Source organism: Schistocerca cancellata, chromosome 9, assembly GCF_023864275.1.
Source record: "Schistocerca cancellata isolate TAMUIC-IGC-003103 chromosome 9, iqSchCanc2.1, whole genome shotgun sequence".
Classification (NCBI taxonomy): domain Eukaryota; kingdom Metazoa; phylum Arthropoda; class Insecta; order Orthoptera; family Acrididae; genus Schistocerca; species Schistocerca cancellata.
The window spans coordinates 489,572,918-489,589,870 of NC_064634.1; the positions used below are offsets into that span (position 1 = coordinate 489,572,918).

Sequence of the window (16,953 nt, forward strand, 5' to 3'; positions counted from 1 at the left end):
ATGCAACACACACAGCATATGAACACCGCAGATTGCATATAGCCTGCCCCCTCTCAAAGACATTACCAATAATACGAGGACTGTTTGTTTATTCAGCATCTGATCGGTTGCGAAATGGAAACCACAGTAAATATAACAAATGTTTTATTTTTAGCTATTAGCTACACTTTCCAGCTACTTCTCTATATAGTCGCCGCCGCGACTTAGACATCTGCCAATACCCTCATTATAGAAGGCAGCCGTCTGTGATTTCTGCCAATCTACACTCCTGGAAATGGAAAAAAGAACACATTGACACCGGTGTGTCAGACCCACCATACTTGCTCCGGACACTGCGAGAGGGCTGCACAAGCAATGATCACACGCAAGGCACAGCGGACACACCAGGAACCGCGGTGTTGGCCGTCGAATGGCGTTAGCTGCGCAGCATTTGTGCACCGCCGCCGTCAGTGTCAGCCAGTTTGCCGTGGCATACGGAGCTCCATCGCAGTCTTTAACACTGGTAGCATGCCGCGACAGCGTGGACGTGAACCGTATGTGCAGTTGACGGACTTTGAGCGAGGGCGTATAGTGGGCATGCGGGAGGCCGGGTGGACGTACCGCCGAATTGCTCAACACGTGGGGCGTGAGGTCTCCACAGTACATCGATGTTGTCGCCAGTGGTCGGCGGAAGGTGCACGTGCCCGTCGACCTGGGACCGGACCGCAGCGACGCACGGATGCACGCCAAGACCGTAGGATCCTACGCAGTGCCGTAGGGGACCGCACCGCCACTTCCCAGCAAATTAGGGACACTGTTGCTCCTGGGGTATCGGCGAGGACCATTCGCAACCGTCTCCATGAAGCTGGGCTACGGTCCCGCACACCGTTAGGCCGTCTTCCGCTCACGCCCCAACATCGTGCAGCCCGCCTCCAGTGGTGTCGCGACAGGCGTGAATGGAGGGACGAATGGAGACGTGTCGTCTTCAGCGATGAGAGTCGCTTCTGCCTTGGTGCCAATGATGGTCGTATGCGTGTTTGGCGCCGTGCAGGTGAGCGCCACAATCAGGACTGCATACGACCGAGGCACACAGGGCCAACACCCGGCATCATGGTGTGGGGAGCGATCTCCTACACTGGTCGTACACCACTGGTGATCGACGAGGGGACACTGAATAGTGCACGGTACATCCAAACCGTCATCGAACCCATCGTTCTACCATTCCTAGACCGGCAAGGGAACTTGCTGTTCCAACAGGACAATGCACGTCCGCATGTATCCCGTGCCACCCAACGTGCTGTAGGAGGTGTAAGTCAACTACCCTGGCCAGCAAGGTCTCCGGATCTGTCCCCCATTGAGCATGTTTGGGACTGGATGAAGCGTCGTCTCACGCGGTCTGCACGTCCAGCACGAACGCTGGTCCAACTGAGGCGCCAGGTGGAAATGGCATGGCAAGCCGTTCCACAGGACTACATCCAGCATCTCTACGATCGTCTCCATGGGAGAATAGCAGCCTGCATTGCTGCGAAAGGTGGATATACACTGTACTAGTGCCGACATTGTGCATGCTCTGTTGCCTGTGTCTATGTGCCTGTGGTTCTGTCAGTGTGATCATGTGATGTATCTGACCCCAGGAATGTGTCAATAAAGTTTCCCCTTCCTGGGACAATGAATTCACGGTGTTCTTATTTCAATTTCCAGGAGTGTAGTTGTAATACCCCATGGGAAATAATAAGACACATGTATTACACTCCTACAAGTTGATGATGAGGGCCATGTGACCGAGATTCACAAAAATTCAATAAAAATCACATGTAAGAAAGATCCATCTCAGAACAAGGTACAAAGAATACGTTCTGCAAAAGATGTTTCTAACGAAAGGTCAATTCGAAAAACAGTAGCCAGACCCCGTGTTCTATCAGTATGAAGAATATAAGAACCAGCACGCACAATACAGTCTTCACAAAAGTGTCACTTGAATACTGTAGTGTCCAATGCATACTACGTGTGTCAGGGACCATACCCCAGTTAAGATACGTACAGTGTCTGGTTGTTTGATTTTCAGTTCCTGTAGCACTTAACGGCTGCTCGTGCTGTTTGGTGCCGACTCTTCCCAACTCCAGAAACAAACCCCACTCCACGGTAGCCTAAGCGCTAACGGGCGCAAGCAAACTGCCAAAGATCACTTCACTTTCGCGAGCGGCTCTCGCATCAAAGAATTTAGTGTGCCAGTGCGCCAACCATCCAGTTCCCTCACGTTTAGGGACGTAGAAAGTGATACAGTCCATGCGTTGTTGAAGTATGGTGACGTTGATGAAAGAAGCGAACATTACAGAGACACAGCCTCTGCGTCAGTATCCAGCAACACTAACAGCTAGACAGCGGGGGTGGCCGTTGTTCCTAATGTTCAGGTGGTATAAGTTGGCTGCTATAACGAAGAAAAGACGAAGCAGGGCGCTAAAATAATATTTTTCGTAATAACGACTAACAAGTATTGTGCTATTGTAACGTATGTGTATTTTTTAACAGCCATGCAAATGCCTTCTTTGTCCACACCATATGGCACGCCGTCATGATGATGTCACGGACAAATCTACACGACACGACTATGATTGTGCAGGAGCACTTCGGAAGCCTCCGAAACCTTACATGGTGCATGAGGCGTCGCTGACGCCAGAGACAACCACCCCTACAGTAGTTACTTGTTCCATATATCGTTTGAACGGTTCTCTTACCGAAATGATGGACAACGAGTAATTTTACAATATCTGTAATATGATTAGTGTCAACGTTACTTCTTGTCCTACTTATACTCAGCTATTTAGAAGCAAAATTTTAAAAAATCAGGTTATCAGTTTTTAAATAGAAATTCGTCCATGGAATAGGACTTATGGAAGAAAAATAATTTAAGGTGATTTAAAATTTACTTTGCTACATCTCAAACATCCTATGTTATTGGGAAAATGAACAAAATTTTTCCTGCTGTATACTGAACTCCTATCTAAGCCACTGACACCTTTAATAATGGGTGATAAAAGTCATTTCTCTCTGTAGTGTTGTAGGTACAGACGTGAATTCTCTTATCAAATTGCGATGGATTATTTACGAGGAATTCCACTAGCGACGGAGTGGTTAAAATGTCTGATACGAAGAGCAAAAGTAGTTGAATTTAACTGTTCGAGAAGGGCAGTGTTGTGGTTCATTCAGTTCAACTTTTCATCAGTATTCACGTCCGCAGCTCGTGCTCTAGTGGCTATCGTTGCTGCCTCTGGATCATGGGGTCCCGGGATCGATTCCCGGCCGGGTTGGGGATTTTCTCTGCCCGGCGACTGGGTGTTTGCGTTATCATCATCATCATCATCATTCGTGACAGTGCCTAGATTGGACTGTGTACAAAAATTTGGTTGTGTAAAAATTGAAACTTTGTACGGGCGCTGATGACCGCGCAGCTGAGCGCCCCACAAACCAATCATCATCATCATCATCATCATCATCAGTACGCATCCACAAAAAATTTGGAGCGTTCTACCCTATCTCCTGGCTTATATCTTGTTTGGTACAGTAATTCTTGGTATGACTCTATTTTTTGTACAGAAGTGAATGCAGTATGTTTTTTCAAAAATTAGGGAGAATCTATTTTCTAAGAACCACTTTATAATTCTTTAGAAAAATATGCATTGCTTTCCCTCCATAGCGCAATCTGCCCACATATAGCGCTGTTAGGTTCCACGCATTACACAGAGTGTGCGTAATGATGATGTCTCACCTGTTTGGGTGAGAGTTCAAGATGTCTGTCTTTGTCTTTCCTTCTTTTGGCGTAGGACGGGGCCTTTACATCACTTTAACACGGTTTTGTTAATGGTAGTTGCACTTTAATCTTTTATTCTTTGATACTTTGCGAAGTTCTAAAAATTTCACATAAAATGCTTTCGTTCTTGTCAGAAGTCAAAAACTAATCATCTAATCATTAATGAATCTCAAGTCACTTTATGGAATATACTGTACCGTTTATTGTAACATCTTACTTATAGATATTACTCTTTTAATCCGTTGAACAGAACAATTTCCCCGAAGTGCGTTAGCGATAAATAGTGCCTAACTTGCTGGCAATTTTGAGTGAAACGTGACGTCGTAAAAGCCATTTTTTTTCTAGACTCGTTGCATTTTACTCTCAGTATAAATCTGTGTACGGCTTATATTTGTATGTTTTATAATTTTCGAGAAAGGTCGCATAAGTGCTAAATACTTCATCGTGTGTGAGATCGAAATATCCGAATGCTTGGCAACAGCTCACCCAAGTAGTAAATGCGCTTTCTTCTTATCCATTTGGTGCAGACGTTAGTATCTACGAGAACACATACAATCAAGTACGTCACAGATAGCGCTCTACTGTTCCCTTCACATTCATTACAGATATTGTGGGAATGACGGTTTTCGTGTTCCTGCTCTTATTGCAGCAATAAGTGATATACTTGGGAATAATCATGTGATTCTCTAAGAAAACTGTTCTTCGAGTGTTCTAATTGTGGTTAAGCAAGAAATTTGCCATTTTTCTTCACATGTTTCAGTTCAAATTCTGCGGAACACTCGTTTCCGGTAGTCAACGGGAAATATTCCCTGCAGTTCTAGGGGACGTTCTCAGACACTCAAGCTCGGAAAACGAAGAAGGAATTCCTGTTAATGGAACATATCTGAAACACCTTGGTTTTCGTGGTGACCTTGTACTGTTTGCTTCTGTTGCATAGAAACTACAACAGCGAATAGAATAACGTATCAGACCAGTGTAGTTCCCGCCGGTATCCAGCCGAGATGTCGTTTTCGTTTTAGGCATGATATTTTGGCGACCGACGCAGCCATCTTCTTTACCTGTTGTACGCATTTGCTCCTTGGACTCCAACCAGACTGCGAAGTGCTTGTTGTCTTGCACCGTTATTTATAACTGAGTTATATTTCCGACAGCCTCTACCCCATTTCAGAGTCTACACTGAAATTCCTAGAAGCATAGACTCTCAGGGATTACCTAAAACGTTACGGAAAGAAAGTCGGCCCTCTTTTTTTGAGTTCCATCGCCAATTTTATGTTAGAATGAATAGAGTTTAAGCGATTCAGTGACTCGAGATTTTCTGCTCCATCTGTCCGTACCACAGACGAGTTGTTGAGTATCGATAGAAATGCGTTGATTTGAACTTGGCGAATCCTAGTAACTTCGCTTCTAAGTGTTCCATGTCCAGGTAATAAAACCTGAGAGATCATATCAGTAGAGCAAACTGGAAACTAAACTTGAAAACCAATTACCGTAAAACTAAAATAATATGCGACCAACATGTCGAAAAGACAATAGTCCAGATAAACAATGAAGACTTACAACCAGTGGATAAGTTTTGGTATTTTCGTCAGTTGAAGACGACCACTGGATGGATAGCGAAAGAAATAAACGGGAGAGCAGAAATAGCCTGGATGGTTAACTGAACAGAGTTTTAAAAACAGAGCTTCCGTCGGAGCTGAAAGAAAATTTCTAGTCAGCGTAAATGAGTACTTTTGATTCATGACATGATGCGTGGACTTTCAATGCTAAAACCATTCAAGAATTGAGGCTTAATAATCAAAATGGTTCTGAGCACTATGGGACTTAACATCTGTGGTCATCAGTCCCCTAGAACTTAGAACTACTTAAACCTAACTAACCTAAGGACATCACACACATCCATGCCCGAGGCAGGATTCGAACCTGCGACCGCAGCGATCACGCGGTTCCAGACTGAAGCGCCTAGAACCGCACGGGCACACCGGCCGGCGCTTAATAAGCAAGTTGCGGCCAGACACACGTTGCAGATTGCTGGGAGAGACACGGAAAAAATAGATTAATGAACAGATGTGATTTGCATTGCAGTCAAAACAAAATGGAGGAGTGCGTATATGTAAGTTGTCCAAAATACAGACGACCAAGAAAATGTTTCACGCTCCTTAAGACAGGCAGTATCCGCCCTGCGTAAGGGTGATGTAAACTGGGATGCCTATGTTAAGGCGCGTTTTCTGGGCCACTTTCATGTTTGCCAATTAGTAGCAAAACAGATGGGTGTAGCAAGATCAAGGAACTTCTTTGCTGAAGTGGATGAGAAAATTTCGTAATGTGGAGACGGGTAGACGACATTAAAAAATGCAAGAACAACCTGAATGCGTACAGATCAAGACTGCACTTCATGGTTAGGTGTAGGGGAGGCCTTTACCCAGAAGTGGATGTCCTATGGCTGACTTTCCCCTCTCTTTTTCTCTCTCGCATTGAGAGCTAGGGAAACGTCGCTTTTATCTTCCTAGTGGCAGAAATATGTAGGGGAGTAAGAACACTAGTAGATTTTGGCACTCAAAATTGAATCTTCGATTGTTCTAGCCATGAATTCTCGAAAAAATTTTATCTTCATGACTGCCGAATCAGATTTTGCTGAATTTCTTTTACACTTTTCCGATAGTCAAAGGAAGCCACTGACAATTAGGGCTGTCCTTCTTTGTATGTTTGTGTTCCCTACAAATATCCAACACACGCCATCAGTAGTAGTAGTAGTAGTAGTAGTAGTAGCAGCAGCACGTTCATTTACTTTCTTACTTTCTCAGAAAAGCAGCAGTTTCCGACTACCGTATAAATAAATCAAAATCCGAACTCGCGGAAGATCAGTTTGGGTCCCAGAGAAATAAAGGAACATCTGAACCATTGGTTTCCAGAGAAATGAACATGTGAACCACTGGGTTCCAGAGAATTGAAGAACGTGTGAAGCAACACTTACGCTACTACTTATCGTAGAAGATAGGTTAAAGAAAAGCGAACGTACGCCTAAAGGATTTCTAGATTTAGAAGAAGCTTCTTGGAATGTTGACTGAGCTACAGTCCTTGGAACTCGAAAGATAGCAGAGAGCGAAAGTACAGAAACAACACTGCAACTGTAAGCCTCGGAGGACATGAACAGGAGGCAATGGTTGAGACAGGGCTGGAGACTGTCCCAATTGTTAGTCAATCTGTATATTCCAGAATGAGATTTTCACTCTGCAGCGGAGTGTGCGCTGATATGAAACTTCCTGGCAGATTAAAACTGTGTGCCCGACCGAGATTCGAACTCGGGACCTTTGCCTTTCGCGGGCAAGTGCTCTACCATCTGAGCTACCGAAGCACGACTCACGCCCGGTACTCACAGATTTACTTCTGCCAGTATCTCGTCTCCTACCTTCCAAACTTTACAGAAGTTCTCCTGCGAACCTTGCAGAACTAGCACTGCTGAAAGAAAGGATATAGCGGAGACATGGCTTAGCCACAGCCTGGGGGATGTTTCCAGAATGAGATTTTCACTCTGCAGCGGAGTGTGCGCTGATATGAAACTTCCTGGCAGATTAAAACTGTGTGCCCGACCGAGATTCGAACTCGGGACCTTTACCTTTCGCGGGCAAGTGCTCTACCATCTGAGCTACCGAAGCACGACTCACGCCCGGTACTCACAGATTTACTTCTGCCAGTATCTCGTCTCCTACCTTCCAAACTTTACAGAAGCTCTCCTGCGAACCTGTATATTGATCAAATAATGAACGAATTGGAAGAAAAATTTGTTGAAAGAATTGAAGTTCAGTAAGGTGAAATAAAAACTTCCAGGTTTGCCGATGACACTGTAATTATATCAGACGCAGCAGAGAAATCTGAAGATCTGATTACCAGAACAGGTAGTGTCTTAAAGGAGGTCATAAGATGGGCGTCAAAAGCAGTAAAACAAGGATAATGGGATGTAGTCGAATTGAACCAGGCGATGCTGGGGGAATTAGATTAGGAAATAGGGCACTGATATTAGTTTTGCTATTGGAGCAGCGAAATAACTTACAGAGGGGATATGAAACAGAGACTAGCAATGGCAAGAAAAATGTTTCTGAAAAAAAGAATTTCTCAACATCGAATGTAGGTTTAAGTATTGGCTCAAGTGGCTTTAAGCACTATGGGACTTAACAGCTGAGGCCATCAGTCCCCTAAACTTAGAACTACTTAAACCTAACTAACCTAAGGACATCACCCACATCCATGCCCGAGGCAGGATTCGAACATGCGACCGTAGCAGCCGCGTGGTTCCCGACTGAAGTGCCTAGAACCACTCGGTCACAGCGGCCGGCCTGTTTAAGTATTAGGAAGTCTTCTGAAGGTGCGTCTATAGTGTGGAATGGTATGGAACTGACATGCGAACGATAAACAGTTCGGTGCCACAGTATAATGTTTAAAAGTATATGGACAGATCGGAAAACTAATGAGAAGCTAATCAATCGAATTAAGGGCAAAAGAAATTTCGGTACAGCCTGACTAAACGGAGACAGTGGTTGATAAGATTCATTCTGAGGTATCAAGGAATTGTCGATATGGTATTAGTGGGAAGTGTGGAGGAGGGAGGGAAGTAAGAATTGTAGATGGAGAGCAGTACAGTAAGGAGGTTCAAATGGATGTAGGTCGCAGTAATTGTTCGAAGATGAAGAGACTTGTACAGGACGGCCTTGCATGGAGAGCTGCAAGGTACCAGTTTTCAGACTGAATACCATAGCAACAACAAATCAACACCTGTCATTTGCTTTACGTTCAGGTGTCTCCTTTAACAGGTCCCCAGGAATATGAAAAATTCTGCCATTGGTACCTTCTGAGAATGATGCTTGTCGCATTCAGTTTTTTAGTGGGTTGTGATAGCAGTGTAAGCTGATTGGGTGTTCCCGCAGATGAGGGCGACAGCGCGGACGTGGGCCAGGCGCCGCAGCCTCAACACCAGCCCCAGCCTCAACCGCTGCCTCAACCTCAAGCTCTCCAGCCGGCGCTGGCCGCCCCTCAGCCGCAGACTCCTCAACAGGGCACTCAGCAGCAGCGGCGGTCCGAGCTGCGCGTCGAGCTGTGCTCCAGAGACCTCTGGCGGAGGTTCCACGCACTCGGCACCGAGATGATCATCACCAAGGCGGGCAGGTAGGCCTCCCGGCTGGACAGCGCAACTTGCCTGTAGCACAAGTGCACAGAGTTTCTCTCAACCAGTATTTCCTTGCATCCGAAAATGAAATCTAAGAACGCAGAACCTGCCTGATCGGTGTCATACTACTTTGCGCATTTATCTAGCTGTGCAGTAGCGTCCAGACAGTGAGTGTAGGCCTTCAGCCCAGCTCGAATCACGTTGTCAAGTACGAAAAGGTTGTCCAGACCTGCCAGCTGTCGAACGCAGGTTTGCCCATGTACCCCGTCAGTCCCAGAGCGTTCATTACAGGTCTACATCTACATCTACATTTATACTCCGCAAGCCACCCAACGGTGTGTGGTGGAGGGCACTTTACGTGCCACTGTCATTACCTCCCTTTCCTGTTCCAGTCGCGTATGGTTCGCGTGAAGAACGACTGTCTGAAAGCCTCCGTGCGCGCTCTAATCTTCTCTAATTTTACATTCGTGATCTCCTCGGGAGGTATAAGTAGGGGGAAGCAATATATTCGATACCTCATCCAGAAACGCACCCGTCCGCAGCTCGTGGTCGTGCGGTAGCGTTCTCGCTTCCCACGCCCGGTTTCCCGGGTTCGATTCCCGGCGGGGTCACGGATTTTCTCTGCCTCGTGATGACTGGGTGTTGTGTGATGTCCTTAGGTTAGTTAGGTTTAAGTAGTTCTAAGTTCTAGGAGACTGATGACCATGGATATTAAGTCCCATAGTGCTCAGAGCCATTTAGAAACGCACCCTCTCGAAACCTGGCAAGCAAGCTACACCGCAATGCAGAGCGCCTCTCTTGCAGAGTCTGCCACTTGAGTTTGCTAAACATTTCCGTAACGCTATCACGGTTACCAAATAACCCTGTGACGAAACGCGCCGCTCTTCTTTGGATCTTCTCTGTCAACCCGATCTGGTACGGATCCCACACTGATGAGCAATACTCAAGTATAGGTCGAACGAGTGTTTTGTAAGCCACCTCCTTTGTTGATGGACCACATTTTCTAAGGACTCTCCCAATGAATCTCAACCTGGTACCCGCCTTACCAACAACTAATTTTATATGATCATTCCACTTCAAATCGTTCCGCACGCATACTCCCAGATATTTTACAGAAGCAACTGCTACCAGTGTTTGTTCCGCTATCATGTAATCATACAATAGAGGATCCTTCTTTCTATGTATTCGCAATACATTACATTTGCCTATGTTAAGGGTCAGTTGCCACTCCCTGCACCAAGTGCCTATCCGCTGCAGATCTTCCTGCATTTCGCTACAATTTTCTAATGCTGCAACTTCTCTGTATACTACAGCATCATCCGCGAAAAGCCGCATGGAACTTCCGACACTATCTACTAGGTCATTTATATATATCGTGAAAAGCAATGGTCCCATAACACTCCCCTGTGGCACGCCAGAGGTTACCTTAACGTCTGTAGACGTCTCCCCACTGATAACAACATGCTGTGTTCTGTTTGCTAAAAACTCTTCAATCCAGCCACACAGCTGGTCTGATATTCTGTAGGTCCATTTGTTTCGTTGAGAGTTAGGATTCAGTGGCATGTCTGACCTCCCCCTTTGTAAAGGGTCGCTACCTTTCGTCCCTTTAGGAACGTTCCCGGGGGTGTACTCGATACAGATTGCACTACACGGCATAATGTACACCCGTTGACACGGTTCCTCAGCTGCGCTCTCAATCCTTGTAGAGCGGAAGGCCCACACCCCGCTCTTTGGTGGAAACTGGGAGTTCCCAGTGTGTGTCGACGACGTTTCCTCAATTACAGAGACCATATTTTGGCGTATTTATGCTGTGTGCGTACCCGAAATAGAACCGATGTCCGGCCAGAAAGTTCATCAGTGCCTTGGTGGGGCCCAGAGATTTTAATCCTATGGTCTCTTAAGGAAGGGAAAAATTTATGCACACATCTGTCTATCTGTAGTGGGGCAGTCAAATGAAAACGAGACAGATGGAGTAAAGTATGTAAATTATTTATTATTTCAAAAGTAATCGCCATAACTGTTAATACTTTTGTCCCACTGTGCGGGAATACGGTCAGTGCCTCCATGAAAAATTGTTTGCGGTTGCCTACAGATCCAGGATCGTATCCAGGCGTGCATATCTTTGTCCGAAGAAAATTGACGATGTATTTCTTCAGAGCTCCTAACGTACGGAAATCACGTGGGAAGAGGTCGAGACCGTATGTAATATGTGCTTCCTAGACAGACTTCTACAACGTAGTCCCGACAACCTTGGCAGTAAGCGGACGAGCATTATCCTCCAACAGACCGAAAGCGTGACCGAGCGGTTCTAGGCGCTGCAGTCCGGAACCGCGCGACTGCTACGGTCGCAGTTTCCAATCCTGCCTCGGGCATGGATGTGTGTGATGTCCTTATGTTGGTTAAGTTTAAGTAGTTCTATGATCTAGGGGACTGATGACCTCAGATGTTAAGTCCCGCCCGCATCTCGTGGTCGTGCGGTAGCGTTCTCGCTTCCAACGCCCGGATTCCCGGGTTCGATTCCCGGCGGGGTCAGGGATTTTCTCTGCCTCGTGATGGCTGAGTGTTGTGTGCTGTCCTTAGGTTAGTTAGGTTTAAGTAGTTCTAAGTTCTAGGGGACTGATGACCATAGATGTTAAATCCCATAGTGCTCAGAGCCATTTGAACCATTTTGTTAAGTCCCATAGTGCTCAGAGCCATTTGAACCATTTTTTGAGTAATATCGTCCGTTAACATACCTGGGGTTTGCTGCAAAAAAATGTTCAAATGTATGTGAAATCTTATAGGACTTAACTGCTAAGGTCATCAGTCCCTAAGCTTACGCACTACTTAACCTAAATTATCCTAAGGACCAGCACACACACCCATGCCCGAGGGAGGATTCGAACCTCCGCCGGGACCAGCCGCACAGTCCATGACTGCAGCGCCTAAACCGCTCGGCTAATCCGGCGCTGCTCGTTTGCTGCAGATTAACCCTTCAGACAGAAATCAGTTATAGTCAGGTAAGCATGAACTCGAAAGAACTGCTCCGTTGGGATCATCCACATAATTACGTCATGTGTTCCACTTGAAGCGTTGATCGTTCGCCTAATGTGGCAGTAGCCACTACGCATGACCAGACAACTTGGAAACTTTCCAAATATCTATAAGACATTTTCTTTTTTTTACACGAGACACTCGTTCTCTACGTTTTTCCACTACCTAAACCATAGCTACAATGGAGAGAGATAATTTGCAGCCCAAAATTTCTCTTTCATTTTCTTGTTTCGCCAACAATTCAGTCACTAACCAGTAACACTCCCATCCCCGATTCTTCAAAGAATCCAGCTCCCTTGTATGAACAGCTCTGCTTTTTTTTTAAAAAAAAAGCTACTTTTGACTTATTGACCAAAGGCCTTGCCGCAGTGGTAACACCGGTTCCCGTCATATCACCGAAGTTAAGCTCTTTCGGGCTGGCCTAGCACTTGGATGGGTGACCATCCGGTCTGCCGAGCGCTGTTGGCAACAGGAGTGCACTCGGCCCTTGTGAGGCAAACTGAGGAACTACTTGATTGAGAAGTAGCGGCTCCGGTATCGTAAACTGACATACGGCCGGGAGAGCGGTGTGCGATGACATGCCCCTCCATATCCGCATTCAGTGACGCCTATGGGCTCAGGATGACACGGCGGCCGGTCGCTACCGTTGGGCCTTCCAAGGCCTGTTCGGATGGAGTTAAGAGTTAGTTTTACTTTTCACTTATTTCAATATTTAAGACGTCATATCTCCGGAACGATGTGTCATAAAATGATATAGTCTTGCACGTTCATTCAGTGCTATATGTACATACTGTCTGAAAAATATGATGCGAATAGAGTTAGTAGGAAAGAAGTTACAAATTTCAACATCATACCGGATGCTGACGTTTTAGTGAACGAACATCGAAAATGTGGCAATCGATAAGCTTATTTTCTTTGATCATTTTGGGGACAGTGTGAGCGAGAAAATGTTTCGAAAAGGATTGACGTTACGTATGAAGTTTGCTGGAAGATGCTAAAAGCTCTGATTCTAAGATGTTGGATGAACATATTTTGGGTAATTTGTGTACCGTGAGTTGCAGTGCCTCGAGACATATACACAGTTTCTAAATTTAATAATTGCCATAATTTTACGGTATATTGATTATTTTTACTTTTGGGACCGTCTGACTACAACTGAATGAAACACAATTTTCGTACCATTCCTTTATTCTGTGCAAGACATCTTTACTGGCCTGGAACATGTAGATTTTTTACTGTTTGGTTTACATTTTGGGCAATGTACCTATAGGTTATAAACAGTTCTGGTAGTTGGATTATGCTCTTATGTAGTAATATTTTCACCTGTACTTACAGGTTATGTGGACGATTGTAGTCAGACTGTCCAAAAAGTAAAAATTATCAATATAACGTAATATTAAATGCAACTGAGGAAGACACGACTACAAAAGTTTAAGACGGTAAATTGACATAATGTCTGTAAACAGACATATGGCGTGTCTACGTGTGGTTGCCTACTGTTGTCTCCACAGTGCAGTTCTCACTCTTACAAATGATTAATATGACCCCGTCACTGACAGCCTAAACCTAGAGATTTCCATAAAACGAAGTATAATGTTGTGGTTTTACTTGACTTCAGTTTAGAACACCAAAGCAGTCATTCCTGTCGGGATGCTACTAGAGTGAATTAGAACGTGGGTGCTATAATTTATTCTGAAAACGCATGTAGAGGACAAAATGTTGTATAAATATGAAGTTCATAATATCGCATTCTACCCTACATGTAATTTCGAGACTGGCAGAAAGTACAGTATGTTCGATTTTCTTTAGATCGCGCTGCCCGTTATTAGACGGACACAGAGGTGGCTGCTGCTGCTTAGCGGTGAGACCTCTCCACCTTGTAATGGTCGCCTAGTCGTAGATATTGCTAATTGCTATAATCGCACTATTTCACTCCCATTTACGGAGCTTGTTAGCACTTGATGTTAGGTTGGCGCCATTAAAATGCATTGTGGTAATCGCTGCTGCTTGCTGGATCGCTGCTGTGTCTCGATGCTGGCTCTAAATCTGGTTGTCTAGGGTTAAAAAGATGAGGTTCCGTGTTTTTGATGTGCTTCTGATGATAAATAACGAGCGAAACCCACAAATATTTAAACTTCAAATATTTATTACTCTGGTGGCCATCTTAATTCCACTGTCCACCAAAGACAATGACACAACACAAAGTAGTACTTCTTTTACATGTTCTTTGCATTGTTTATCCACCTCAAACAATAACACACATAGTACACACTTTACCAGAGTGACATTCCGACTGCGCCCCCAACCCTTCTTGCTGCTTGTATTTATAACCTTGTCAAAGAACTACTAAAAAGAGATATAGTTTATAAGTCACATGTACATCTGTTATCATAATTTGTGCAGAAAAGGTATTAATTGACTGCAAGTGACATAATTTAACATGTTATTAAAATGACAGACAGATTTGTTGACTTGACAGAATAATTCTTTGTTACAAAAAGGCCGTTTTTTAGAAGTTTGTCAATTGACTTCTCTAATTTGCATAAATAAGTAAATAACATGAATTATTAAGAATTACATTGGTTTTCGTCTAAAATAGCATTGATAACGTGAATACTGAGTGAAAACGCTCCTAGTGAACAAATAGGTTTCACTGGGTGATTTTTATTTAAGGAGATCCAAAATACCTAAGTTGGCCACTATTTTTCGTACTTCATATTAATCATTTAAGATGAACTTAGTGTTATTACATGATGACATTTGCTGTATCAGTGATCATGTGATATTAACTTTTGTGTGGGTCAGTTATTCAGTATAATTTAATGGGTTGACTGTTTATGGAGACATGTTGTGCAATCATTGTTAACATACACAATAACTTTTCTATAATTATAAATACTCGTTAAACTGGTTGAATTTGGAGGGTATCGCATACTTCGGTAAAGTAAAGCCTTTAATAATTTCCGTTACAACCTTGACTGGCACTTTCAGAAAATGCTCAGTAGAAAAGCAACTGGAACTTAACATATTTACTGCGAGCATTTCTCTATCCGCCGAGCCGGAGTGCGCTTTTCACTTACTGGAGTACGGATAGCAGTTGTACTGCACCGATGATCTGTCCCCTGGGGCGTTGGAAGCTGTGCAGATGACGTATGTGACATTCCTGCCGTTCCCTGTGGACGCAGTATGCCAACTGCAAACTCCTAGCGCTGACATTACCTCGGTAAAAAAAAACAGAACACTAGTCAAGATTTCTGTTGGCTCACCAGCCAGGAACAGAAATTCGAATCATGTATCCTCTCATAAAGAAGAACTGCAATGTCGTCACACTCCACGGAGAGGTAAAAAATCGTCGCTAGAGTGAACAGAATAACAAGTGTGTCATTGAGAAAGGACTTCACGTACTCCCTGTGTTACGGCGTAAAGTCAAGCTCCGGCACGCCAGTCGGGCAAGAGAGCGGAGAGGGCTGTAAAGAGGTCAGCCAATCTCACGCTGACCGACCCCTTTCCAGGACGACAACGCGACAGCGGCGGTCTCTGTGCGAAGTGAATATAAGCGCCGTACCCCGCCCTAATGTCCCAGCCTAGTTCTACAGCAGCTTCAAGACTAGCAATTAGATAAAAGCTTGAAAGCTCATTACTTTGCTCGTACATTCTATGTAGCTCAAACATGGAATTGTTATACTGGAGAGATTTCTTATTTTGTCTGTCGCCCTTTGCTTGCCACACACCTGATTAACACAAAGTTGAGTATTGTCAATTTCTTTTCGTAATTACATTCATTAATACGATTTGTTTGAATTGTTGCCTAGCTATCTGAGAAAGCTGGTTTCGTAGACACCCCACAATTGACGACTAGGCAGGATTCAGCACCCTACATCAAAAACAACACTGCTCGAAATGTAACCACCAGATTCTCCGCTGTGGTTCTCTAGTTCGGTCTCGTGAGGGGACTATCTTCGATCGATCCTAGCGGGGATGTGCTCTCGATCGGTCCCCGGAGGGAAGTCCTGAGAAGATCTTCCGAACGCTTCCATTTACCCTCCTACATCCTTAGCACTCCGCCAATCAAAAACACGTTTGTGCTTTTTAAGTGGGAAGCGTGTCTCGGCACTTCCTGTGAGAGGATTCCTCGAAGGTCAGCTTGCAACCATCGTCCGTGACCCCGCACATTCCTTCGCACTGAATTGGATGTGTTTTCGCCTTGTTCCGCCCCCGACGTTCTTCCTCCAGTTACGCTATTCTGAAATTTTTATCGTCCCACCAGAGATCAACCTCCTTCCAGCTCTGTGCGCGCTACAGAGGTTCTGCCGCCTCCAGCATCGCGAACTGCCGCCGACACGTTCTGCTGTCTCCCAGGGCAGTAAACGTCCACCTATGCAGAAGTCTTTTCCCAACTCCCCTTTAGCCGATAGTAGCTTCTCAGGAATGTGTAACCAATTCTGCCTTTTCTGTCAGTCCTCAGTCATAATTAACAACCAGGCAGTGTCACAAAAATTTTCACCACGTGGTGCTAGCCAGTATCAGCCAATGAAATTAATAATCGGGCTGTGCATAGTAAAACAATGATATAATATCAATGTAAATCTGCAGGAGTATTAAATCTTGCCGCCTTATTGTTAAATGTTTAATTGAATATTATTTTTATGAGTAGATTATGAAAGAATTTTAAGTTTTTAGATTCAGCCAATAATTATAGTATATGAAATATTCAAAATCAAATGTTGGTTCCCCTGGAAGCCATTTGATAGGCAGTCCGTAACAGAAGAGAGCGATAGGTGTTTTGGTGATATAGATTTCCTCTTTTCAGTGGCGGATTTGAAGGGATTGGGTTTAGCTGATAACTGCCCCAGTGTCCCATTCCCGAGCCCTTGACAAGTAATACAGTTCCCCCTAGGATGAACGGTCCATCTAAAAGTCTTTTTGTGGGCCTAAATGTGCATTTGAATGCACACATCATGTAATTCCTGTTATG

At 44.7% G+C, this 16,953-nt stretch overlaps 1 protein-coding gene across 1 annotated transcript in view; it reads left to right on the forward strand.

The window, feature by feature from the left end:
* Positions 1-2,538: 2,538 nt before the first annotated feature.
* LOC126101514 (T-box transcription factor TBX18-like) overlaps positions 2,539-16,953 on the forward strand; it is a 287,840-nt gene continuing 273,425 nt past the window's right edge. Inside the window, exons 1-2 of the mRNA XM_049912157.1 lie at positions 2,539-2,673; positions 8,823-8,944. Coding sequence (XP_049768114.1) covers positions 2,539-2,673; positions 8,823-8,944 — 257 coding nt within the window. The remainder of the gene's footprint in view (positions 2,674-8,822; positions 8,945-16,953) is intronic.